The sequence below is a fragment of the Podarcis muralis genome, chromosome 4, assembly GCF_964188315.1.
Source record: "Podarcis muralis chromosome 4, rPodMur119.hap1.1, whole genome shotgun sequence".
Classification (NCBI taxonomy): Eukaryota; Metazoa; Chordata; class Lepidosauria; order Squamata; family Lacertidae; genus Podarcis; species Podarcis muralis.
This window is the reverse complement of record NC_135658.1, coordinates 5,075,537-5,103,058: the sequence shown is the minus strand read 5'-3', so window position 1 is coordinate 5,103,058 and position 27,522 is coordinate 5,075,537. Positions and strand designations below refer to the sequence as shown.

The 27,522-nt window shown below is 47.5% G+C and overlaps 1 protein-coding gene across 4 annotated transcripts in view; it reads right to left on the bottom strand.

Moving 5' to 3' along the window:
- ATG16L2 (autophagy related 16 like 2) overlaps positions 1-27,522 on the bottom strand; it is a 47,786-nt gene that overhangs the window by 4,189 nt on the left and 16,075 nt on the right. For 2 of the 4 annotated variants that reach the window (XM_028725805.2, XM_077926821.1), the window contains 11 exons: positions 26,699-26,764; positions 24,532-24,624; positions 22,604-22,666; positions 21,088-21,196; positions 18,534-18,639; positions 17,152-17,222; positions 12,725-12,796; positions 7,558-7,678; positions 5,910-6,015; positions 2,767-2,916; positions 764-811 (listed from right to left, as the gene is read on the bottom strand). In XM_028725805.2, the coding sequence (XP_028581638.2) occupies positions 764-811; positions 2,767-2,916; positions 5,910-6,015; positions 7,558-7,678; positions 12,725-12,796; positions 17,152-17,222; positions 18,534-18,639; positions 21,088-21,196; positions 22,604-22,666; positions 24,532-24,624; positions 26,699-26,764 (1,005 nt within the window). The remainder of the gene's footprint in view (positions 1-763; positions 812-2,766; positions 2,917-5,909; positions 6,016-7,557; positions 7,679-12,724; positions 12,797-17,151; positions 17,223-18,533; positions 18,640-21,087; positions 21,197-22,603; positions 22,667-24,531; positions 24,625-26,698; positions 26,765-27,522) is intronic. The other 2 variants (XM_077926820.1, XM_077926822.1) reach the window with 2 other exon arrangements.

Genomic DNA, 27,522 nt, shown 5'->3' with positions numbered 1-27,522 from the left:
TGCTATATGGTATTAGATACCCTAATAGGTATCTAAAGCCATTTGCACCTGTTGCCATGCAGCCAGTCCATGCAGAATGTAAAAGGTAAAGGGACCCCTGACCATTAGGTCGTCATGGCTGACTCTGGCATTGCGGCGCTCATCTCGCTTTATTGGCCGAGGGAGCCAGCGTACAGCTTCCGGGTCATGTGGCCAGCATGACTAAGCCGCTTCTGGCGAACCAGAGCAGCGCATGGAAACACCGTTTACCTTTCCGCCGGAGCGGTACCTATTGATCTACTTGCACTTTGACGTGCTTTCAAACTGCTAAGTTGGCAGGAGCAGGGACCGAGCAACAGGAGCTCACGCCGTCGCGGGGATTCGAACCACCAGGCTTCTGATCGGCAAGCCCTAGGCTCTGTGGTTTAACCCACAGCGCCATCCATGTCCCTTTATATATAGAAAGGAACAAACCAGTGATATTTTAGGGAGCCGGATAGCAGGCGGGGCCCATGACTTATATCATAGGAGCCTACACAACATAAAGCACTGTTGCTGTATGTAGGTTTTATTTTATTTGTGTTTTATCTTGTATTTTGGAAATGAACATCCAGGTGTATTTTTCCTTTAAATGTTTTGGGGGGCCCCAAGAGAGCTATAGCTTGTTTGGCTTATACGTAAATCCGGCACTGGTTGTAGTGAAAATCATCTGAAAGTTACCAGGCTGGCTGGGGAAAGCTGGATGATCTCCTCACCTGTTTACTCCAAAACGCCAGAGACTCACCTGAATACAGCTTTGGTCCCATCGGAACCGCACTTAAATCCCTCAGCCCTATGGAAACAAAAAGGTTGTCGTGAACCCTCGCTAACTCTGTGCAAACAGAAAGTGAGACATCTCATCCAGGTTCACATGTTTCAATGACTTATATACTGGTCAGATTTTCCTGTGATATCCAATAACCAAAGGATCTTAAAAATCCATCCCTGTTAGGAACAGAAATGAGAAACTGCCTGCAGGTTTGGTTCGGAAACAGGCTGAGCTCTTTCCACAAACCAAGGAGAAACCAGAAATTCTCTTCCGGCTTCAACTGCAATCTGAGCTAAAGAAAATTTTTGGTGCTTCTGGCCTCTTCTTTGAAAGCAGAAGGCCCTGACGCTGATAGCCAAGTCCTGGATGGAAAATATCTTGCCAGCAACTTTAATTCTCAACCTGATAGGTCCATGTTCAGTTTTGAGTTGGGGTGAAATGAACGACGCGTTGTTTTGGCAGAGGAACGTGCTGAACTCACAGCTACAAATGCAGAGATGGGGAGGGGGTTGCAAGGAAAGGGAGTGGGTACGAAGATCAACTCTCCTCCAAGCCTGATGGTTCTCTGAAAATGGTCTCCCTTCTTCCATGAGCACAATCAGGATCATGCAGGGCTGGAACTTCCTGGTACCCTCATGTTGTGTAGTTCTGCCATTAAATTTGAAGAGGACTCTCATTTTTTGAGCCAGTTCCTGTGGTCATACTCAAATCCGATGATGCTAATATCTGAGTTTCACATCCTGCCAAGCAGCTGGTCTGAAGGAGTCACAAAAGGGCCTTCTTGGTAGTGGCACCTGCCCTGTGGAACGCCCTCCCATCAGATGTCAAAGAAATAAACAACTACCTGATGTTTAGAAGACATCTGAAGGCAGCCCTGCTTAGGGACGTTTTTAATGACTGATGTTGTAATGTATTTTTAATCTTTTGTTGGAAGCCACCTAGAGTGGCTGGGCAGCATCTTATCTTATCTTATCATCATATCATCTTATCTTATCTTATCATCTTATCTTATCATCTTATCTTATCATCTTATCTTATCTTATCATCTTATCTTATCTTATCTTATCTTATCATCTGTGGCACTTATCTGCATGCAAGATTCCCCCCTGTGCAAGCAAGCCATGTCACGAATGCACACCTGAAACCTACATGATCCTGAAAGTCTTACGAAAGGCCTGATCCTGCACAGATTCACCTCTGGCATCCCAACACTGGTAAATGTCTGGATGCAGCCCTTGTCACATTCCACCTCAAAACAGGCCTATGTAGGTGGGTCACAATGTTCCCATTTTACAGATGGGAACTGAGTCTGGAATCAAGGTGATGGGCACCTGACTAAGTTGAGCCTAATGGGCTCTGTACTGGAAGAGGCAAAGATCACCAGTGTCGAAGCAATGATTCTTCAACATCAACTTCGTTGGGCTGGTCATGTTGTGCGGATGCCTGATTGTCGCCTTCCAAAGCAACTACTCTATTCCGAATTTAAAAATGGAAAGCGTAATGCTGGTGGTCAACAAAAGAGGTTCAAAGACTGTCTCAAGGCAAATCTTTAAAAATGTAGTATAAACACCAACAACTGGGAAACACTGGCCTGCAAGCGCTCCAGTTGGAGAACAGCCTTGACCAAAGGTGTCATGGGCTTTGAAGACACTCGAACTCAGGACGCAAGGGAGAAACATGCTAAGAGGAAGGCAAGCTTGGCAAATGCACACAGTGATCAACTCCCGCCTGGAAACCAAGGTCTCCACTGTGGAAGGATGTGTGGATCCAGAATTGGCCTCCACCGTCACTTACGGACTCATTGTTAAAACCGTGTCTATGGAAGACAATCTTACTCGGCTAAGATCGCCGAGGGATCGCCAAAGGGATCGCCAAAGAGAGAGAGCCCTCCCATGTCCAAGCCTGACCTCCTGTTGATTTGGCTGAGTGCTGCCCAGGTGCCCGCTACGCCCCCCTGCCCCCGGTCCCTGGCTCCTCACCTGAAGACCTGCCGGATGTTGTGCATTCGAAGGTCGATGACTTTGAGGGCGTTGTCCCTGGAGCAGCTCAGTAGGTGCATCTGATCGGGACTGATGCTCAAGGAGGTCACCTTGCCTTCCACAGGGATCACCTGTGTGCAGCGGGGATCTCTGGAGGAAGAAGATGCAGAGCGCATTGTGGAGTTACCATGTCGTCATTGAACATCCTGCTGAAATATGAGAGCCCCATCTGGAGTGGCATTCTGCCGGTTTCCAGAGGTGTCCCTATTGGTGCAAGTACTCTGGACCAAAGACTCCTGTTTAAATTGCTATGTTGTTTTTCATAGGGTTGTTTTATTGCATATTTTAAATTACAAATACTTATATTTTAATGCTTTCATGCAATTGCTTCTATCTGTGCGTATTTTAATTGCAGGTTTTTACTTTAACGTTTGCGGAACTGGTTTTTTTTGTAAACCGCTTAGACACCAATTTTGGCATTAAGTGGTATCTAAATGAATGAATTCAGGAATGATGCATAATAATGATTTTAAGAACAACCACAACGACACCAGGAAGTTTATTTAACACTGAGGATTGCATAGTACAAACATATTAATAGCCAGACAGCTGCAAGCAATTAGTGAACTTAATTTGCATGTCATTAACATAATTTGCATATGGGTAGGCAGCCGTGTAGGTCTGCTGTAGTCAAAAAAACAAAATTTAAAAAAAATCTTCCAGTAGGACCTTAGAGACCAACTAAGTTTGTTATGGTATGAGCTTTTGTATGCATGCACACTTCTTCAGATAATTTGCATATTCAGGACATCCCAAAGCTGGTAGACATGAGGAACATGCTTCCCTCCCTCCCTCTTTCTCCCCATGACATTCCAGCACCCTGGGTTCTGCGCTGAGATATGTTGGAAGGTTTTTGTGGGACCATTCATGGAACAAAAACTACCGCAGAGATATCCACATCTTCAAAAGTAGAGAGTCCATAGCTTGGCTTTTGGAAAACAGGGGATCTGCAGTACTCAGCTAATTGGGAGTCACTGAATTAGAGTCTCCGGGAAGGATATCCCTTTGCGGCAATGGAAGAGGCAGGGCTGGTAGCTGGGCAGATGAAATGCAGGCCCCTAGCATCTCCCTGAGGCAGTGAGAGATATTACGTTCTTGGGCTCCATGATCGCTGCAGATGGTGACAGCAGTCACGAAATTAAAAGACGCCTGCTTCTTGGGAGAAAAGCGATGACAAACCTAGACAGCATCTTAAAAAGCAGAGACATCACCTTGCCAACAAAGGTCCGTATAGTCAAAGCTATGGTTTTCCCAGTAGTGATGTATGGAAGTGAGAGCAGGACCATAAAGAAGGCTGATCGCCGAAGAATTGATGCTTTTGAATTATGGTGCTGGAGGAGACTCTTGAGAGTCCCATGGACGGCAAGAAGATCAAACCGATCCATTCTGAAGGAAATCAGCCCTGAGTGCTCACTGGAAGGACAGATCCTGAAGCTGAGGCTCCAGTACTTTGGCCACCTCATGAGAAGACTCCCTGGAGAAGACACTGGTGCTGGGAAAGATGGAGGGCACAAGGAGAAGGGGGCGACAGAGGACGAGATGGTTGGATAGTGTTTTCGAGGTTACCAGGTTACTTGGGCTTGCCAATCGGAAGGTCGGCAGTTCAAATCCCCGCGACGGGGTGAGCTCCCATTGCTCTGTCCCAGCTCCTGCCAACCTAGCAGCTCGAAAGCACACCAGTGCAAGTAGATAAATAGGTACCGCTCCGGTGGGAAGGTAAACGGCATTTCTGTGCACTCTAGTTTCTGTCACACTGTTCTGTTGTGCCAGAAGCGGTTTAGTCCTGCTGGCCACATGACTCGGAAAGCTGTTTGTGGACAAACGCTGGCTCCTTCGGCCCAAAAACAAGATGAGCTCCACAACCCCATAGTCGCCTTTGACTGGACTTAACCGTACAGGGATCCTTTACCTTTACCTTTTAGAGCCTTGGCATGTTGAAGACTAACAAATGTATCATAGAATAAGCTCCCAGTACGTACATTGGCTCACAGTATATTTCTGAGCACAATTCAAAATGTTGGTGCTGACCTTTAAAGCCATAAATGGCCTCGGTCCAGTAGACCTGAAGGGGCTTCTCCACCCCCATCGTTCAGCCCGGACATTGAGGTCCAGCTCCGAGGGCCTTCTGGCAGTTCCCTCCATGCGAAAAGTAAGGCTACAGGGAACCAGGCAGAGGGCCTTATCAGTGGTGGCGCCCACCCTGTGGAATGCCCTCCCACCAGATGTCAAGGAAATAAACATCTACCAGACTTTTAGAAGACATCTGAAGGCAGCCCGGTTTAGGGAAGCTTTTAATGTTTGATGGATTACTTTCTTTTAATGTTTTGTTGGAAGCCGCCCAGAGTGGCTGGGGAAATCCAGCCTGATGGGCGGGGTATAAATAATAAATTTTATTAATATTATTATTATTTGTGGATGGGAGCATCAGATGCATCATAAACAGGGAAACTTGAAAATAAATAGAGCTCTGAAGCTGGACGAGAATGAAGACCCATCTAGACCTGCATCCATTTCTTACCGGGCTGACCAGATGCAATGAGAAATATGGAAATGGAGATGGGGTCTCAGTCCCCTTCTGAGCAGATGGGGAAAGCCCAGCAGCCCTCATTCCGACAAGAAGGAAGAAAGAGCTTGAAGATGGAGCCTAGGTCTTCATTGGGAAGACACTGGAAAAGATGCAGAAACCAGCAGTACCAAATAACAGCGGTTCTTCATTTCAAAGAAATCAGTCTTTCAGTATGACACTCTGGAACTCCCTGCCTATTGACATCACCGTTCTTTTTTTGGCACTTGCTTAAAACATTTTTGGTTGGACAAAGCCTAGCCAGATATGTAGAATGCTTGCTTTTAGTTTACTGCTGATTTTATCATTTCAGTTTCTTTTACCAAACATTCATTGTTTTATTCTCTTTGTAGACCATTTTGATGCATTTTTTAAAAAAATAACCATCAGCTGGTGTACAGCTTTTACCAAGTAAAATAACGTAATGGGGAAAAATTTTGGCGCCACAACTGAAAAGGCCCCGCCAAACGACAAGGCGCAAGCCTGGTTGCATCGTCATCTGGCTGTTTGGTGGGCTCACCTGCTGTCCCAGAAACGGATGGTCTTGTCGTGATGTCCACTGATGATGAAGGTGTCGCAACACACAAGATCGTTGCAATAGGAGAAGACGTCGATGGTTCTGTAGCCTGCCAGAAAAGCCATAGAAAGTCGCGTCAGGGAAAGGAGATGGGCCTCTGGATAGGGTGCAGCCAGATATGGACTGAGGCTCTGTTGGTGGGTGGTTCCTCAGTCCAGATGGGGGGGAGGTCGCCTGCTCTAGATGGGGTTACGCTGCCCCCAACGAGCAGGTTCGTAGCTTGGGGGTCCTCCTGGATCCTTTGCTGTTGCTTAAGGCTCAAGTCGCCTCAGTGGCCCAGAGTGCCTTCCATCAGCTTCGGCTGGTGGCCCAGATATGCCCCTATCAGGACAGGGATAGTCTAACTACTGTTTTCTATGCTCTGATAACCTTAAGGTTAGATTACTGCGTTCTACCTAGGGCTGCCTCTGAAGATGGTTCGGAAACTTCAGCTGGTGCAGAATTCAGTGGCCAGGCTGCTCACCGGAGCAAGACGGTTTGAGCATATTGCACCAATCCTGGCCCGACTGCACTGGCTAACAATTAGTTTCCGGGCCCAATTCAAAGTGCTGCTTTTGACCTATAAAGCCTTAAATGGCTCAGGACCACAATACCTCAAGGACCGCCTCTTCCCATATGAACCTACCCAGACCCTGAGATCATCTTCTGAGGCCCTCCTTCATGTGCCTCCTCCTCCTCAAGAGGTCCGGAGGGTGGCAACACGAGAACATGGCCTTCTCTGCAGTGGCTCCATCTGCAGAATGCTCTTCCAAGGGAAGTTCACCTGGCACCTTCACTTTAGGCACCAGGCAAAAACATTCCTTTTCCTTTGCCTGACTTGATCTACATCCTATACAGTCATACCTCGGGATTACAGACGCTTCAGATTGCACTTTTTTGGGTTACGGACTGCCGAAACCTAGAAGTACTGAAACAGGTTACATCCGGGTTTCGGTGGTCGCGTGTGCGCAGACACGCCTCTGTGGGTTGAGAGCACTGCGGGTTGCAAACAGATCACGTTTGCAACCCAAGCATCCACTGTACCCTTTTTTAAAATGCTGCATCCTTGGGGGGGGGGGTATTGGGTTGTTGGTTTTGATTTTACGTATTTGATACTTTATGTGAGCCACCCTGAGACCTTTGGGTATAGAGCGGTATAGAAATTAAATTATAATAATGCATGTCTAGTGTGCTGCTGGGACACAGGTGGCACTGTGGGTTAAACCACAGAGCCCAGGACTTGCTGATCAGAAAGTTGGCAGTTCAAATCCCCGCGACGGGGTGAGCTCCCTTTGCTCGGTCCCTGCTCCTGCCAACCTAGCAGTTTGAAAGCACGTCAAAGTGCAAGTAGATAAATAGGTACCGCTTCGGAGAGAAGGTAAACGGCGTTTCCGTGCGCTGCTCTGGTTCGCCAGAAGCGGCTTAGTCATGCTGGCCACATGACTGTATGCCGGCTCCCTCGGCCACTAAAGCGAGATGAGCGCCACAACCCCAGAGTCAGCCACGACTGGACCTAACGGTCAGGGGTCCCTTTACCTTACCTTACCTTTAGTGTGCTGCTCGATGAAGCGCCCCCCCCCCATCCCCACAGGAAGAGATGGCCATCACTTACATGCCCCTTTGGTCAAATCCCACTCCTTCACTGTCCTGTCCCTGCTGCCCGTCACAGCTTGGTGCCGGGTGGCTCTGAACCTGGCCGCCGTCACTTTGTCCGTGTGCCCCGTCAGAACCTCCTAGGCAAGAGAAGAATTGGGGGCTTTAAGAGATTAGTTGCTTTTCAGTGCTCCTCCTATCGGACACAAAGAATGGAAGCTCTGAGAAGAAGAGTCTGGATTTGATATCCCACTTTATCACTACCAGAAGGAGTCTCAAAGCGGCTCACATTCTCCTTTCCCTTCCTCCCCCACCACAAACACTCTGTGAGGTGAGTGGGGCTGAGAGACTTCAGAGAAGTGTGACTGGCCCAAGGTCACCCAGCAGCTGCATGTGGAGGAGCGGGGAAGCGAACCCGGTTCACCAGATTACGAGTCTATCGCTCTTAACCACTACACCACACTGGCTCTCTAAGAGGAGCCTGATGGATCAGGCCAATGGTCCACCTAGTCCAGTGCCCTGTTCTCACAGTGGCCAACCAGAGGCCCATTACGGAAGGACCGCCTCTTTCCATATGAACCTACCCAGACCCTGAGATCATCTTCTGAGGCCCCCATTCCTGTGCCTCCTCCTTGAGAGATCCGGAGGGTGGCAACACAAGAATACTTGTGAATACTTTCTTTATCCTGAGCAAACCGTTTTGTATGACTGGCTTTTCGGACTGATGAAGCGTGTAGCGTAACCTGTAATATATCCGGAGAACAGGTCTCCTTTTGCCTACTTGGGTTATTCTCACCAGGGTGGTGGCTTTGATTTGATTTGATCCATGCATACGGCTTTGTGTTTCCAACTCAAGACCCATTGGAGAACATCTCATCCAGTTCAATCTTTGAAAAACTTTTTCATATTCTCCAGTGCGCTACCCTTGCCGTTGTGGCGGCACCGTGTTGCCGTTCTGTGATTGGACTTAACGCTATTTGTTGAACGGTTCATTTATCCAGTCTGTATAACGTTTGCTGCACATGTAACTTGCTAAGATAGAGTTGTACATTTATCCACTCCATGTTTACAGTATCTCCAGGCTTTGTCTTGCACATGGCACTTTAGTATGTTTGCTGTTTGAATCGTTACAAGTCTATTTCTATTCTAGTTATTATTCTAGTAAATTTGGGTTTATACTTATAAGCCAGTTTGTGGTGTTGTTGTTTTGTTGTATTATTATTACTGTCACCACATTTGATACCTTGTGTATATACAACACAAGAACGGGGCCTTCTCTGCAGTGGCTCCCCATAAAAACGTTCCTTTTCAACCAGGCATTTGATTGACCTGATTGACATCCTATGCCCTTTTAAAATGTGGTTCTTTTTCTTTTAAGGGGGGTTGTTATTGGGTTGCTGTTTTTATTTTGATTGTAGATATATTGTGGTTTTATATTTTGATTTTGTTCTGTGAACCGCCCTGAGACCTCTGGGTATAGAGTGGTATAAAAATTCGATAAATAAATAAATAACACAAGCAGAATTTGTGCACTAGAGCAACTCTCCCCTCCTGTGGTTTCCACCAACTGGGATTCAGAATCCCTGCTGCCTCCAGATCTGAAAGGGCAGAGCATATCCCTCCTGGCTAGTGGCCATCGACAGCCCTCCCCTCCTTGTCTAATCCTCTTTTCAAGCCATCCATGTTGGTGGCCATCACTGCTTCCTGTGGCAGGGAGTTCCATAGTTTAACCATGCACTGTGTTAAGTACAGTGGTACCTTGGGTTACAGACGCTTCAGGTTACAGACTCCGCTAACCCAGAAATAGTGCTTCAGGTTAAGAACTTTGCTTCAGGGTGAGAAGAGAAATCGTGCAGCGGCAGTGGGAGGCCCCATTAGCTAAAGTGGTGCTTCAGGTTAAGAACAGTTTCAGGTTAAGTACGGACCTCCAGAACGATTTAAGTATGTAACCAGAGGTACCACTGTACTGTCTTTTATCTCCAACATTCAGCTTCACTGGGTGCCCAGGAGTTCTAGCGTTATGAGGAAGGGAGGAAAATAATAATAATAATAATAATAATTTATTATTTGTACCCCGCCCATCTGGCTGGGTTTCCCCAGCCACTCTGGGCGGCTTCCAACAAAGATAAAAAAATACACTAAAATGTCACATATTAAAAACTTCCCTGAACAGGGCTGCCTTCAGATGTCTTCTGAATGTCAGGTAGTTGTTTATCGCTTTGACATCTGATGGGAGGGCGTTCCACAGGGCGGGTGCCACTACCGAAAAGGCCCTCTGCCTGGTTCCCTGTAACTTGACCTCTCGTAGTGAGGGAACCGCCAGAAGGCCCTCGGAGCTGGACCTCAGTGTCCGGGCAGAACGATGGGGGTGGAGACACTCCTTCAGATATACTGGACCAAGGCCGTTTAGGGCTTTAAAGGTCAGCACCAACACTTTGAATTGTGCTCGGAAACTTACTGGGAGCCAATGTAGGTCTTTCAAGACCGGTGTTATATGGTCTCGGCGGCCGCACCCAGTCACCAGTCTAGCTGCCGCATTCTGGATTAGTTGTAGTTTCCGGGTCACCTTCAAAGGTAGCCCCACGTAGAGCGCATTGCAGTAGTCCAAGCGGGAGATAACCAGAGCATGTACCACTCTGGCGAGACAGTCCGCAGGCAGATAGGGTCTCAGCCTACGTACCAGATGGAGCTGGTAAACAGCTGCCCTGGATACAGATTTGACCTGTGCCTCCATGGACAGCTGTGAGTCCAAAATGACTCCCAGGCTGCGCACCTGGTCCTTCAGGGGCACAGTTACCCCATTCAGGACCAGGGAATCCTCCACACCTGCCCGCCTCCTGTCCCCCAAAAACAGTACTTCTGTCTTGTCGGGATTCAACCTCAATCTGTTAGCCGCCATCCATCCTCCAACCGCCTCCAGGCACTCACACAGGACCTTCACCGCCTTCACTGGTTCTGATTTAAAAGAGAGGTAGAGCTGGGTATCATCCGCATACTGATGAACACCCAGCCCAAACCTCCTGATGATCTCTCCCAGTGGCTGCATGTAAATGTTGAAAAGCATGGGGGAGAGGACAGAGCCCTGAGGCACCCCACAAGTGAGGGCCCAGGGGTCTGAACACTCATCCCCCACCACCACTTTCTGAACACGGCCCAGGAGGAAGGAGCGGAACCACTGTATGACAGTGCCCCCAGCTCCCAGCCCCTCAAGACGGTCCAGAAGGATGTTATGGTCGATGGTATCAAACGCCGCTGAGAGATCCAGCAGAACTAGGAAACAGCTCTCACCTTTGTCCCTAGCCCGCCGGAGATCATCAACCAGTGCGACCAAGGCAGTTTCAGTCCCATGATGAGGCCTGAATCCCGACTGGAAGGGATCCAAATGGTCCGCTTCTTCCAGGCGTGCCTGGAGTTGTTCAGCAACCACTCGCTCAATCACCTTGCCCAAGAATGGAAGATTTGAGACTGGGCGATAATTGGCCATCGTGGCCGCATCTAAAGATGGTTTTTTAAGAAGCGGTTTAATAACCGCCTCTTTCAGCGGGTCTGGGAAGGCTCCCTCACGGAGGGAAGCATTCACCACCCCACGAAGCCCATCGCCCAGTCCTTCCCGGCTAGCTTTTATAAGCCAGGATGGGCAAGGATCCAGGAGACAGGTGGTTGGCTTCACTCGTCCAAGCAGCCTGTCCACATCCTCGGAGGTAACAGGTTGGAATTGATCCCACACAACTTGACTAGACAGGACTCTAGCACTCTCCCGCCCCGGCCCTGCTCCCACGGTGGAGTCTACCTCTTCCCGAATCTGAGCGATTTTATCTGCAAAAAACTTTGCAAAATCATTGCAGGAGATCATGAGGCCCATATTGGGCCCAGATGTCGCAGGTGGTTCCGCTAAATTGTGAACCACCTGAAAAAGTCTCCTGCTGCTGTTTTCTGCAGATGCAATAGAGGCGGCGAAGAAGGTCTTCTTCGCCGTCGCTATCGCCACTTGGTAGGCTCGACGTTGAGCTCTAACCTGTGTCCGGTCAGATTCGGAATGGGTTATCCGCCACCGGCGCTCTAGCCGTCTCAACGATTGTTTCATTGCCCTCAGATCCGTGGAGAACCACGGGGCTCTCCGGGCTCCATGCAATCGGAGAGGGCGCTTTGGAGCCAAACAGTCAATAGCCCTGGTTAACTCCACATTCCAGCGGGCCACCAGGGAATCGGCTGAAAGGCCATCAACATGGGATAAAGCATCCCCTACCACTCTCTGGAAACCATTTGGATCCATTAAGTGGCGGGGGCGGACCATCCGAATTGGTCCCACCTCCCTGCAGAGGGGATGGGTCGCGGAGAAGTCCAGTTGCACCAGGAAGTGATCTGACCATGGCACTTCTTTCGTTTCGCTTTTACTTAGTGTCAGATCACCAACATCCATAGAGGTAAACACCAGGTCCAAGGCATGTCCGCGGCTATGGGTTGGGCCAGAGTTATTCAGGGACAGCCCCATGGAGGCCATGCTTTCCACGAAGTCCCGAGCAGCCCCTTGTAAGGTCGTGTCGGCATGGATGTTAAAATCCCCTAGGACAACCAAGCTAGGTGTCTCCAGGAGGACATCCGCCACGACCTGAAGCAGCTCGGGCAGGGAATCCTTGGTGCAGCGGGGAGGTCGGTACACCAGTAGGAATCCTGTACTGCCCCTATTGCCCAACTTCCAGAACATGCACTCGGAAAACTGGGTCTTCCCAATAGGACGCCTGGTGCAAACTAATGACTTCCTAAAAATCACTGCAACCCCCCCTCCCCGCCCACATGACCTGGGTTGCTGTGCGTAAGAGAAACCTGGTGGACAAGCAGCGGCAAGGACAGGCCCATCCGCTTCATCCAACCAAGTCTCTGTCACACATGCCAGGTCTTTTCTCTATCTTTTTTCTCAAGGCCAGGCACAATTTTGTAAACTTTTATCATGTCACATGTTAGGGCTGGCGTCCCGTCCCCCTGCTGCTTTCCCCATTAAAAACCGATCTCCGCAGCTGAACTGGAGCAAATGGCAATTCAGCTTTCCCATGGACTGCCATTTGCTCCGATTCCACAATAAAGAGTGGCTTCAGATTCCTTCCTCGGCCCTGAAACCCGGCTTAATAGTTTCCCATCGCACAAATGCATCCCTCCGCCATAAACGAAAGGAACCCAGCCGATCTCACCTTGAAACGGCCATCGTCAACCTTCCATAGCTGAGCAGCATTGTTGTATGTAGCTGCCAAGACGTGAAATCCCTGCCGGGGAGAGAAAGAGAGAGAGTTTGGAGAGGAATCAGACCATCCACCTCTGCTCTGCCCTGGCTGTGGGACTTGGCTTGGCACTGGGAATGTTTCAAGATCTGTAAGACGGGCAAGTGGGGCTGAACCGAAACGACTCACAAAAAATGTTTCCCAAAGCCGGGATGGACAGAATTGCACCAGCCTCATTAATATATATATATTTTAACAAGTCTGCTTCAGTCACTACTTTTTCTTTGAAGAGATATTGAACACAGTAAAATAGAAAAATAAGCTGCTGGCTAAACACATGCAGAAGCGTGTGGGGTCTCTGCATATATTCAGCTGCCCCCCACTAGCATGGTAGCTGCCAGTGAGTGGCAACCATTTTGAATTCCCCAAAATTCAGAAAGCACCTTGGAACAGGGACTTTGGGGGGAAACAAAATGGCAATGGCCACTGTTTTTTATTCTGATTTTGCAAGCCAGGGCTGAACTGATATTAACCTTGCTGGTACCTTTCCTGGGAAAACCAGCGGCTCACTAGGTCAGGTTCCTACTGGAGGACCAAACAAATGCTAGAACATTAGCAGTGGCCAAGTTTTTATCAGTGGTTGCAAGAACCAATGATCCCTATCTTTAATTCTGAACAAAATGCTTATTTAACCTGGAGGTAGGCTGTCTGAATTGTGCATTGCTTTGTAACAATTTGTTGGGTCTCTGGACCGTAATAAAGATTGATTGATTGATTGATTGATTTTGATTTTCTTCTGCGAACCTCCCTAAGACCTCCAGGTATATAAATTCAAATAATAATAATAATAACAACAACAACAATATCAAATTGCAATGGATTCTGTAAGTTAAACTGGGTAATGAGGCCCTTCTGCATGTTTGTCCCCCTGAAACTCTTGCCATTTCACGGAAATTGATATTTCCCCATGTTCTAGGTGTACGAGGGAAGCCAACATCTCTCCATCTGCTTAGTCCACCCTTCTGCTCTCATGTCGGACCGCATTGCAGGGGGTTGGACTAGATGACCCTCGGGGTACCCCTCAAACTCTATGATTCTACGAGGAGAACTCATTGTGGGGAGCAGAACCCCTGTTTGGAGGAGGGCCGCCCAAAGGGCTTCCTTCTGTACTTCTCTCTGTTTCTTTTCCAACAGCCTAGCACAGTGATGTCCAAACTTTTTTCAAAGGGGCCAGATTTGAGGAAGTGAAGGGCCGTGAGGGCCAACCAAAGTTGTTAACCTTTCTTTAGGACTGAAATTCTTGAGGGTTTTTTTTAGGATTTTACCCCAGGAAATAAAGTATAAACTGTCACAGGGGCCAGATTAGGCCCCCAAAACGGACTTTGTTTGACTTTTGGGACGGCCATTCATCCCGCTAATAAAGTTCGTTCTGCAGTCCCTTTCGCCAGACGGCTGCAGCTGGCCGGTGGGGAGCCCCATATCCTCCCTGCCTTTGGTTCTTATCGTAGGAGGACGAGAGGAGGACGAGAAATCTCTTTTGGTGGGGTGGGAATGATGATGGCAAAGGACCGCGTTGGCATGGCAACAGCCTCCGCAGGAAGCCCCCTGCTGCTCCCTGGTGGACGTGGGCAGGAAACACCCCTTTCCAAAGAGCCCCCACTGGAAACTGTCTCACATCAGGAGTTCAGCCCTTCCATAATATTTGGGCACTGCCTGCTCCAAATACCAGGTGTAATAATAATAATAATAATAATAATAATAATAATAATAATAATTTATTATTTATATCCTGCCCATCTGGCTGGGTTTCCCCAGCCACTCTGGGCAGCTTCCAACAAAACACTAAATACAATGACCTATTAAACATTAAAAGTTTCCCTAAACAGGGCTGCCTTCAGATGTCTTCTAAAAGGCAGATAGTTGTTTATTGCCTTGACATCTGGTGGGAGGGCGTTCCACAGGGCTGGCGCCACTACCGAGAAGGCCCTCTGCCTGGTTCCCTGTAACTTGGCTTCTCACAGGGAGGGAACCACCAGAAGGCCCTCGGAGCTGGACCTCAGGGTCTGGGCAGAACGATGGGGGTGGAGACGCTCCTACAGGGATACTGGACCGAGGTCGTTTAGGCCTTTAAAGGTCAGCACACTATGGCAGAGAGAGGGTCTTTTCCTTCTTCTGTTACTGATCTGTCAAAATGACAATGCTAACAGAGTGCGGCTTGATCCCTATAAGTCGGAGGTGCAGTTGGTAGGCAGTTCCTAGAATAATAGAATCACAGGTTTGTAGAGTTGGAAGGGACCACGGGGTCATTTCATCCAACCCCACGCAATGCAGGAATCTTTTGCAAAACACTGGGCTCCAATCCACAACCCTGAGGTTAAGAGCCTCACGATTTACCATGGGGACAAATAATTAGACAGGCAGTTACAGATGGGTAGCCGTGTTGGTCTGCCATAGTCAAAACAAAAAAAATTCCTTCCAGTAGCACCTTAAAGACCAACTAAGTTAGTTCTTGGTATGAGCTTTCGTGTGCATGCACACTTCTTCTGTGTATCTGAAGAAGTGTGCATGCACACGAAAGCTCATACCAAGAACTAACTTAGTTGGTCTTTAAGGTGCTACTGGAAGGAATTTTTTTTGTTTAGACAGGCAGTGTTCAGTCTAGACCAGGTCACACTCGCCTTTAAAATAGCAAGGCTGCAGCTGGGAGGAACTGTTTGAACTAGACCTGGCTCTCTGTCCTGTGCTTCTGATAATCTTTTTTATTCTCTTGCGAACGATGCTGCTTTTGACGTGCATTTTATATTGGACATTTTATACTGAGCAATGTTCTCTGCTGAAACGTTTAAGATCATTTTCGTTGCTGTTGTTAACTTTGCCGTGTAATCTGCAGTTGACCTCTTTTGTAACATTTTATTTGGAAATCTTTAAGATCATATTTTCGCTTCCAGCCAGTTGTGTTGCTTTGAATGTGTACGTACTTGACTTCCGTCGGTAGTGTTTTATTCCGGACTGTTTTACTTGATGTAGGTTGCAAACTGCTTTGAGATTCCAGCCCCCCCCCCAATAAATAAATAAATAAATAAATAAATAAATAAATAAAGCGGAAGTAATATGAAATCAGGAGGAAAAAGAAGAGGAAGAACATAAGAAGTGCCTAGTGGATCAGGCCTATGCACCACATAGTCCAGCATCCTGACACTCCTCTGATGCACAGGTGGGTTCAGACTGTTGGGTGAGCGATTAAAGGCAACCCTCCCCCAAAAAACCTCAGCAACTCTGGGCTCCCCCCGTAAAAGAAGCTCACCAACTGTGGGCTCCCCACCCCCGAAAAAAGCTGGACAACTATGGGCAATGACAATGGGTAGATCACTGCCAGTTTTATTATGCTGGGAGTAGATCGCAGTCTCTATCGAGTTGGATGTGCCTGGGCTAGATAAACTCCTTGGCCTTGCAGTTCCACATCCCAAATTCATTGGTGCTTTCTCATAACCTACAGCTATCAGGGCCTGTGGGGGAAAACCCCAAGCCTCTTAGCTGTACTACCAAAATGATTAAGGTTTTAAATGACAATTTTAGGTTCAATTGTCTCCTTCATGGATCACTGCCTTGCCGTGGCGAAGGGGCTTGAGTAACTCAGAGAAGCTATGAGCTATGCCGAGCAGGGCCACCCAAGATGGACAGGTCATAGTGGAGAGTTTTGACCCAACGTGATCCACCTGGAGCAGGAACCGGCAAGCCACTCCAGTATCCCTGCCAAGAAAACTCCATGGACAAAGACAACAGGCATATAAAAGTTATGACGCTGGAAGATGAGTGTCCAGCATGCTACTGAGGAAGAGCGGAGGACAAGTACAAGTAGATCCAGAGCTGATGAAGCAGCTGGGCCAAAGCCGAAAGGTCGTTCAGTTGCTGCCACTATACAGTGGTACCTCAGGTTAAGTACTTAATTCATTCTGGAGGTCCGTTCTTAACCTGAAACTGTTCTTAACCTGAAGCACCACTTTAGCTAATGGGGCCTCCTGCTGCTGCCGTGCCGCCAGAGCAAAATTTCTGTTCTCATCCTGAAGCAAAGTTCTTAACCCAAGGTAATATTTCTGGGTTAGCGGAGTCTGTAACCTGAAGCATATGTAACCCGAGGTACCACTGAATCTGTCTCTGTTATAACCGATTGCAATTCAATGTGTTCCTGTTGTGTTTTATGATTTTCCTGATATTGTAAGTGAGCCAGAACTGGTCTGTGACCGTAATAATAAAATTCATTCACTGTTTGGCCTGGTTCAGTATAATAAGGGAAGGACGGAAGGCCCTTTGCAGATGGAACACAACTTCCAGGCAAGGCCAAACCACGGTGCCTCCTCCGAGCAACCAGCGGCGTTTGCCCTGCTGCGATTCACACTCACCGATGGGTCAAACTCGACGCTGGTGATGCCTCCATTAGCCCCTTCCAGTGTCTTCATCTTCTCCATTCGGCCTGCAGGAAAGCAAAACAGAACAAGCAAGGTGACTCAGAGCAGCAACAATTAGAACCCACACTTCCCTCAATATGGAAAAACGCACCAGGAAACTCTGCAAGAAGCAGACAGTGGGCTTTCCAAAGAGAGAGATTTCCCCACCCGGGATCTGAGATCTTTTCTCCTTGTTCCATGACTCTGCCTTGCGAAAATCATATCTCACCTGCAGAACTGAAGCTCAGATAAGCAAAATCTCTTGCACACCTGATAAGATCCAATGTGGCTTCTACTTCCATGCATCGGCAAGACTTTTTGTTTGTTTTGTTTTGTTTTGTTTCGTTTAAGGAATGAACGAGCCTCAAGAAAAGACTGATGCAGAAACAAAGCCTAGAGCCGAGGCCAGAAATCTCTTATAAAGGCAGCAACTCACTTGCATGATCTCAAGAGATTTGAGCCGGACAGTTGCCAGCCCGAGCAGACAACTGGCAGAGATCTCTAATACATTTATACATTAAAAAATAAAATAGTGTGCAATAGGTAAAATGGTAAAGGACCCCTGGACGGTTAAGTCAAAGGTGACTATGGGGTTGCGGCGCTCATCTCGCTTTCAGGCCGAGGGAGCCGGTGTTTGTCCGCAGACAGCTTTCTGAGTCATGTGGCCATGACACTGCGACGGGACACTGTGATGAGAGTCAGGGTGCACAGAAATGTCGTTTACCTTCCCGCCACAGTGGTACCTATTTATCTACTTGCACTGGTGTGCTTTCAAACTGCTAGGTTGGCAGGAGCTGGGACAGAGCAATGGGAGCTCACCCCATCGCGGGGATTCGAATTGCCAACCTTCCGATCGGCAAGTCCAAGAGGCTCAGTGGTTTAGACCACAGCGCCACCCATGTCCCTATCAAGGTAAAGGTAAAAGGTAAAGGACCCCTGGACAGTTAAGTCCAGTCAAAGGTGACTATGGGGTTGCGGTGCTCATCTCGCTTTCGGGCCGAGGGAGCCAGTGTTTGTCCGCAGGCAGTTTTCCGGGTCATGCGGCTAGCATCACTAAACTGCTTCTGGCGCAATGTAACACTGTGACAGAAATCAGAGCGCATGGATACGCTGTTTACCTTCCCACCACAGCGATATCTATTTATCTACTTGCACTGGTGTGCTTTCGAACTGCTAGGTTGGCAGGAGCAGGGACAGAGCAATGGGAGCTCACTCTGTCATGTGGATTCGAACCGCCGACTTTCTGATTGGCAAGCCCAAGAGGCTCGGTGGCTGAGACCCCAGCGCCGCCCGCTGTGTGCAACCGTCAACTAATGCCCCTCTGCGCATCCGCTCACCTCCTGTCACATTCCAGAGCCTGATCAGCTTGTCGGCCCCGCCAGTGGCCAGCACAGATGAATTGGGACTGAACCTGGCAGCGTTGATTTCGGAGGCATGGCCTTCCTGGAGAAAGGGGAAAAGGACAAAGCAATTGGTCCCTTATCTTTCCCGCCCCGACCTGGCCACAGTGATCCATGTGACGGACACCACCAGGTTTGACTACTGTAATTTTCTCTACACGGGGCTGCCCTTGAAGCTGTCCCAGAAACTCCAGCGGGTGCAGAGTGCTGCAGCGAGGCTCCTCACGGGGTCTCTGCCATGGGAGCATATTCACCCAGTGCTTTTCAAACTGCACTGGCTCCCGGTGGAATACAGGGTCAGGTTTAAGGTGCTGGTTTTGACCTTTAAAGCCCTTTGTGGCTTAGAGCCCTCGTATTTACGGGACCGCCTCTCCTGGTCTGCTCCACAGAGGACCTTAAGGTCCATGAATAATCATAGTTTAGAGGTCCCGGGCCCTAAGGAAGTCAGACTATCCTCCACCAGGGCCAGGGCCTTCTCAGTGATGGCTCCAACCTGGTGGAATGCTCTGTCCCAAGAGACCAGGGCCCTGCAGGATTTAACCTCCTCCTGCAGGTCCTGTAAGACAGAGCTATTCCGCCTGGCTTTCAATTTGAACTTAGCTGATCTTTTATTCCCCTTCCTTCCCTCCCCCTCCCCTTTTTATGAAGAATCCCCGCTCTGGGATCCCACAGCTAATTCTCCCCTGGTCTCCTCACTGGCCCAAATAGGACTAACTTAGCCAGCTAGCCCTGGTGATCATCTAATGTTTATTGGATGGATTTCCCCCTAAATTGATTTTTGAATTCTGAATTTATTGTTATTCACGTTTTATACTGTATTTATGCTGTTTTTTTTGTTGCATCAATTAAGTGTTTTAAATTTGTTGTTAGCCGCCCTGAGCCTGGTTTTCTGAACAGCGAAGGGCGTGGTATAAATAAATTATTATTATTATTATTATTATTATTATTATTATTATTATTATTATTAAGGAGACCAGGCAGGGGTGCCATGGAAGTGCAACAAGTTTCTCTTCTGTAGTAGATATGGGAATTCTGGTGGTGGGGACAGTTGCAACCCAAACTCATCCTCCAGTCGCGTTCCCTTTCTGTCAGCGTGTGCAAGGAAAACGACTGGGGGCCAGACGCACAAATCAGCAAGAAGAATTATTAAGAAGAGCCCTGCAGCTGGATCCGGCCAATGGCCCATCTAGTCCAGCATCCTGTTCTCACGGTGGCCATCCAGATGGAAGCCCACAATTAGGATTTGAACACAAGAGCCCTCTCCCCACCCGTGATTCCCAGCAACTCGCATTCAAACAGCACTGTCTCCAACACTGGTGGAACCAGTGTGGTGTAGTGGTTAGTGTGTTGGACTAGAACCTGAGAGATCAGGGTTCAAATCCCCGCTTGGCCATGAAGCTCACTGGATGACCCTCTCAATCTAACCTTCCTCACAGGGTTGTTGTGAGGACAGAATGGGCAAGGAGAACTCTGCACCCCACCTTGAGCTCCTTGGAGGAGAAGGTGGGGTATAGATGCAATAAGAAATAATAGCAATAGTTATTTTCCCCAGTTCATCCATAAAAATGCAACTCCCTTCGGCAAATGGCTAGAAGATATGTACAGATTTGCAACACATGAGTGTATAAACGTAGATTTGCCATGGACAAATTTAATGATATTTGGGATTAATTTCTGTTGTTTAGTCGTTTAGTCGTGTCTGCCTCTGCTGTGACCCCCTGGACCAGAGCACGCCAGGCACTCCTGTCTTCCACTACCTCCCGCAGTTTGGTCAAACTTATGCTGGTAGCTTCGAAGACACTATCCAACCATCTCATCCTCTGTCGTCCCCTTCTCCTTGCGCCCTCCATCTTTCCCAACATCAGGGTCTTTCCCAGGGAGTCTTCTCTTCTCCTGAGGTGGCCAAAGTACTGGAGCCTCAGCTTCAGGATCTGTCCTTCCAGTGAGCACTCAGGGCTGATTTCCTTAAGAATGGATGCGTTTGATCTTCTTGCAGTCCATGGGACTCTCAAGAGTCTTCTCCAGCACCATAATTCAAAAGCATCAATTCTTCGGCGATCAGCCTTCTTGATGGTCCAGCTCTCACTTCCATACATCACTACTGGGAAAACCATGGCTTTAACTATACGGACCTTTGTTGGCAAGGTGACGTCTCTACTTCTCAAGATGCTGGGATTAATTTCTATATTAGGTTAAATGTGGGTTAGGTACAGTAACAATCTTGTAATGTTTATACGTTCTGCTTTTGTTTTGTATTGGATTTCTTTCTTTCTTTCTTTCTTTCTTTCTTTCTTTCTTTCTTTCTTTCTTTCTTTCTTTCTCTCTCTCTCCCTCCTTTTCCTTTTTCTCTCACCCCCCCCTTTTCCAAGTCTTATTTTACGTTGTGCACTTACAATTATATACACATTACTTGTTTTTAAACATCCGGCAGGTTCTTCTTATGTTGCACCCAGGTGAGGTGGCACCTGCTGCTTGGGGATTTCAGATTTACCTGTTCGTCGCTCACTCTAGACGGAAGGCAGGCCGCCGCACAGGAGGGAATGTAATAGTACCGTTCCTCCGAGGGGTTGCTAAAGGAGCTCCCACGTTTCATCCTGAAACTAACAGGTGAAAGTTTTGCACCGTCTTGGATGCAGACATTATCACCTCGCATTTCTTGCTCTCCCCCTCCCTCCAACTTAATAATAATAATAATAATAATAATAATAATAATAATAATAATATACTATTTATACCCCGCCCATCTGGCTGGGTTTCCCCAGCCACTCTGGGCGGCTTCCAACAAAAGATTAAAATACAATAAATTCATCAAATATTAAAAACTTCCCTAAACAGGGAACTTCCCTAAACCATAGCAATTTTGAACTCGCTGTGACGTCAAATTAAGTATTACAGGTTTTTCTGTGTTAATGCCACACAGCTAAGCTGCTTAGAAGGACGTCCAAATCAAGTAAACTGGTTCGCCTACAAACAAGCACTGGAGACCTCACCCAAGCCGCAGTTTCCAGTTCCACTTTGGATACAACCATGGTCTGCAGGAACCCTATTTGCTCTGAGTGAGACCTCAGGGAAAACCACAAGGAACTGAGAACCAGGAAATGGGTCAACTTCAAATGTGGAAGAAGGCTGCCCGGACAGTGGATACAAGTTAAAGGTTGTGTATTTCAAAGTTTGTGAAAATGCACGAAGCTAGTGACAAATCTTTCTCAGGGGTGGGGAGTAAAATGCCAGTTTTGACTTTCAGTTATGTAATCTTTTAAGTCCATAGTTCTGGAACTGGGAAGGAGGGAGGGAAGGTGGACATTGCTACAGAAACTCTTGGCTACAATGAATTTGTTAGCCCTCCATGTAATCAGTGCTGGATTTACGTACAAGCTAAACAAGCTATAGCTTGGGGCCCCACTCTCTTGGGGGCCCCCCAAAAATTAAAGGGAAAAAAACCCTGGATGTACATTTCCAAAATGTAAGATAAAAAACAAATAAAATAAAACCTACATACAGCAACAGTGTTTTGTGTTGTGTAGGCTCCTAGGATGGAAGTCCTGGGCCCCGCCTGCTAGCCAAATATCACTGGTTTGCTCATTTCTATATATAGGGTGCCTACATTCTGCATGGACTGGCTGCGTGGCAACATGTGCAAATGGCTTGAGATACCAATTAGGTCCATGAATTACCATCTAGCATATATTCAACAGAAAAAAACAGCGACCATTTGTTGTTGCTAAAGGACAGCTGGACATATAAAGAGTAGCTTAGGGCCTCATCAAACCTCAATCCAGCCCTGTCCATGTTAGTGCTCACATGATTAAATCCAAAGAAAGAGAAGAGCCGTAGAGAAGAGATCTGTGCAACACTGAAGTTTGCTACCTTACCCACAGCTGATCCAGATAAAAAGCTAGTATCATCAAAATGATTCAGGATCTTATCTTGATTCTTTGGGGGCAATTCAAACACACGCTCCGGACCCAAGTAACCCTGAATACATAGAAATGGAGCAACCAACTTACTCAAACAAACCCTTGAAAACACCCACGTATCTGGTGAGGGTCATGGAAGTGGCAGAAGCAGATCTAAAACGAGAAGTCAAGTGGAAAAAAGTGATGAACAGAGGAAATATTATTACTGTTATTACTAATACTACTACCAGGGTTTTTTCCCTTAAAAATGTTTAGGGGCACTCTCATTTGACTCCAGAAAACCACCCTTTTATTGTTCAAATCAGGAAAAATAAATACAGTAAGTGGACAGAAGTACAAAGATTCACAAAATGTTTAGGGGTGTGCGTGCCTCTGCGTCCCCCCAGGAAAAAAGCACTGACTGCTACTATTATTTCTATACTAAATTTATTAGCTGCACTTTTCCAGCAGGTCCCCAGGGTGCGTTACAACCATTTAAAAAATCAGAATTAAAAACATTTTAAACATATTAGGCTACATGAACCATTTCCACCCCAGCTGGTTGTAATAAGCACCACAACTTTCAAGAACCTATGCTTGCATATTTATTTATTTTCCTTCTCCCTCCCTATCCCGTTTTCCTTTTGTGTCGTGTCATTTGGTTGACTGGCTGGCTACTGACCTTTGGAAGTCACTCTGGGCAATGGGAAGTGTGAGGCAGGGGTGAGCCAACCAATGATGGAGGCTGAGGATGCACGGTTACGAAGGCCTGTTCTGTGCATAATGCTAAGCCATGATTTGCTCAACAAGCCACAAGCTAACCACTAATTGTTCCACGGATGATCAAACAAACCATACCATGTTTCTCCAAAGTTTAGCTTGTTTTGCAAAGGCTCTTGGCCTTGGGTCTCTGCAGCCTGATGATCATCTGGCATAAGCATCTAGTTCTGTATTGTTGTCACAGTATGACAGCAGGGGCGAATGAAGGCTAACCGACACCCAGGGCGGGGGAAACCGCCAGCTGCACACACGTTGCGCCGCTACAGACGACGCATGCGTGGCGCCATTACGTAGAGCGCATGTGCAGCGTTGCTACGTACAGTGTAGCGATCTGCCACCGGTGCTGCCTGAGAGCCATACGGACAGTGGTGGGATCCTCTGCCCGTGACTGCAGTAGAATGTGTGCTTTTATTTAAAATGCATCTCTGGTTTACTTGTGGGCCACAGGAATTCGTTCATATATTCCCCCCCCCAAAAAAATATAGTCCAGCCCACCTTGTGGTCTGAGGGACAGTGGACAGGCCCCCTGCTGAAAAAGTTTGCTGACCCCTAATGTAGCCCCTAGGGACGCGGGTGGCGCTGTGGGTAAAAGCCTCAGCGCCTAGGGCTTGCCAATCGAAAGGTCGGCGGTTCGAATCCCCGCGGCGGGGTGCGCTCCCGTTGTTCGGTCCCAGCGCCTGCCAACCTAGCAGTTTGAAAGCACTCCTGGGTGCAAGTAGATAAATAGGGACCGCTTACTAGCGGGAAGGTAAACAGCGTTTCCGTGTGCGGCTCTGGCTCGCCAGAGCAGTGATGTCACGCTGGCCACGTGACCCGGAAGTGTCTCCGGACAAGCGCTGGCCCCCGGCCTCTTGAGTGAGATGGGCGCACAACCCTAGAGTCTGTCAAGACTGGCCCGTATGGGCAGGGGTACCTTTACCTTTAATGTAGCCCCTGCCTAAGCCCCTCTCAAATTTTCTGCCTACGAGGACTAGATTCAAAAGGGAGATTCCACACAGAATTCCACTTTTTCCAGAGCAAAGACAATGGCAGCCTTTGCGTGCATCCCTCAAACGCTCTTAAGACTCTTAAGGTGGATTTTTATGAGTGATTTTTATCAGCGTGTTTTTTTAAACTGCCACGTTTCCTATGTGCTTCGTTCTTCTTGTTGCTGCAAGACTTTGATGGGAGGAAAGGATGCAAAAATCCAACCAATTTAAAAGGAAGCTAATGCGATAATAGCAATACAAAAACTATGAGCACCACAGTTCATGCCTCACCGAAAGGGCCTTTTCCACACCTTTTCGCCAGGCTCCTCCTGGGCGTCTCTGGGGAGCATCTTCTGCTCATCAGCCTTCCCTTCTTCTGGCTCTCTGACAAAGAGAAAACGTGCGGAAAATTAGGGAGCACAAGAGCAAGATCGACAATATTTTAATGTATTTATTGCATTTATAGATCACCTTCTTTCTCCAAGGGCCTCAAGGAGCAGCACACGCTTCTCCCTATTTAATTCCCCCAACAGCAACGGCAAGGTAGTAAGGCAGGTTAGGCTGAGAGGCAGCGAATGGCCGAAGGCCACCTGGTGGCAGAGTGGGGATTTGAACCTTGGTCTCTCAGATCCTAGTCCGACACAGTGGTTCTCAGTTATTATTATTATTTTTTAAAAAGGTTAAAAAATTGTGTTGGTGCATTCAGGAAGTGTATCAGCTGGTGGATAACCAAGTTCCAAATCTGGAAATATAATGACATTTGCATTGCATACACACACACACACACACACCCTACTTTTCCGTGTAGAAGACTAGGATTTTTTTCTTTAAAAATTATGTTAAGAAAAGGGGGGTCGTCTTATACATGGGGCAATTTCCTCCCATTTTCTTCATTTGGAGTCCCCCCAAATAGGGGGCGTCTTATACATGGGGCGTGTTATACACAGAAAAATATGGTGTGTGTGTGTGTGTGTGTGTACGCGCGTGCGCGCGCGCGCGCACACACACACACACACATATATATATATATATATATATATATATATATATATATATATATATATGATAGCTTGCAAATAAATCTCTATGTATTGGAATACTAATTTCAGTTATAGGTAAAGGTAAAGGTGACCCCTGACCATTAGGTCCAGTCGCAGACGACTCTGGCGTTGCGGCGCTCATCTCGCTTTATTGGCCGAGGGAGCCGGCGTACAGCTTCCGGGGCATGTGGTCAGCATGACTAAGCCGCTTCTGGCGAACCAGAGCAGCACATGGAAACGCCGTTTACCTTCCCACCAGAGCGGTACCTATTTATCTACTTGCACTTTGACGTGCTTTCAAACTGCTAGGTTGGCAGGAGCAGGGACTGAGCAACGGGAGCTCACCCCGTCGTGGGGATTTGAACCGCCGACCTTCTGATCTGCAAGTCCTAGGCTCTGTGGTTTAGACCACAGCGCCACCCACGTCCCTAATTTCACTTATATTCTTTCATAATACACAATTTGAATGTACTTTGTGTTTCCTTTCCCCTCTTTACTTTGCTTAGAGAAGTATTTAAAATAAAATATATTTTAAAAAAATTAAGTTCCAGACCTGCACACGTAATCTGGGAGGTGCAGATGAAGCCAGAGGGAATTCCCCAAGCCTTCCTAATGACAGGAAAAAGTCTCTTCGTCCCAGAGGCCACCTGGAGGGACATTGACAAACCAGCTGCCTTGCAGAGACAGGGCACTGCCACTTAGCAGCCTTGGAGCATTTTAGGTCTTGGCGGAAAGGTGTTGCTCACAGCATGAGGAGCATGGGGCCAATATTGCGCATTTCAGCAGCAGTCTTGCTCTCTCCCTCCCCCCTGGGTATTTAATTAGCCAGCAGCCCTGGGGACATAACGATCAACGTACCAATTAACTCAGCCTCTTTGCAGCTCCCTCTGCATCATCACCAGGAGAATCTGGTTCATATACAAACATTTCGGTGGCCAGCACAACAACTTGTTTCAGCTCAACCAAGAGGAGAGGGGGACAGGGAAGATGAGGCTAGATAGATTAGATTAGATTAGATAGATAGATAGATAGATAGATAGATAGATAGATAGATGATATAGAGAGATATATAGATATATATGTTGCCTTTCAACCAGGCAGAGGGCCTTCTCGGTAGTGGCACCCACCCTGTGGAATGCCCTCCCATCAGATGTCAAGGAAATAAACTTTTTAGAAGACATCTGAAGGCAGCCCTGTTTAGGGAAGCTTTTAATGTTTGATGTTTTGTTGCTTTATTATTATTATTATTATTATTATTATTATTATTATTATTATTATTCTGTTGGGAGTTGCCCAAAGTGGCTGGTGAAACCCAGCCAGATGGGCAGGGTCTAAATAATAAAATAAATTTATTATTATTATTATGATCCTTATTCTTATTATCCGAAGATCTTTGAGGACCCACAAGCATGACTTACACCTTAATGCGAACCGGGGTCCTCGCTGCCTTCTTCAGCTCCTTGGCCAGCCGGTCTCGCTTTGCCCTGCAAGGAGAGGAAGGGCATCAGGGGGTGTGCAAGGCATTCTCCTTCCATATGTCCTGCTTGCTAGATTTTCCAGGTCCTTTTGGGAGACAGGGCTGTGCTTCTGTCAAGGATGGGGTGAGGTCACGGGCTATGTACTGAGCTTGGATCCTAGAACAATAGGCAGGTAGGATCCTAGAAGGCAGAAACCTGCCTATTGTTCTAGGATCCGCGCTTTGGTTTCCAAACGTTTTGGAAGTCAAACGGACTTCTGGAATGGGTTCCGTTCAACTTCCAAGGTACAACTGTATCCTAAAGATGCCGTCGTCTTCATTCCAAGGAAACCAAACTTGGGGCAAGTGCCTGGGTTAAACCCTAGAGTTTCTCACTGCTCAAAGACTGTATTTCAAAACCCTGATGAAAATTGGGACGTGTATCTTTTGGCACTGAGAGAGTCAGCATCTGACACCTCCCCAATCTTATCCCGTTTGTGACACAAAGGCTATTCATACAAACAGCCAGCAGGGGGTCGCTTTTACTTTCGAAAGATTGAATGTATTGCCCTGGGCTGTACTGGAGGGACGATTCCAACAGATTCCACATGAAAAACACTTATGTCCCTGTGGAAATGGCAGTATCGAATCGGTGGTGCAGGCCCTTCTGGCTTGCAATCTTTATAAAGACATCTCCCCTTTTTTATTATCCATTCCGGTTCGCCCAGCCACTGTCACAGTGTCTTTTCTCTTGGCAGATCAAGATGAGCAGGTGACAGCAAAGGT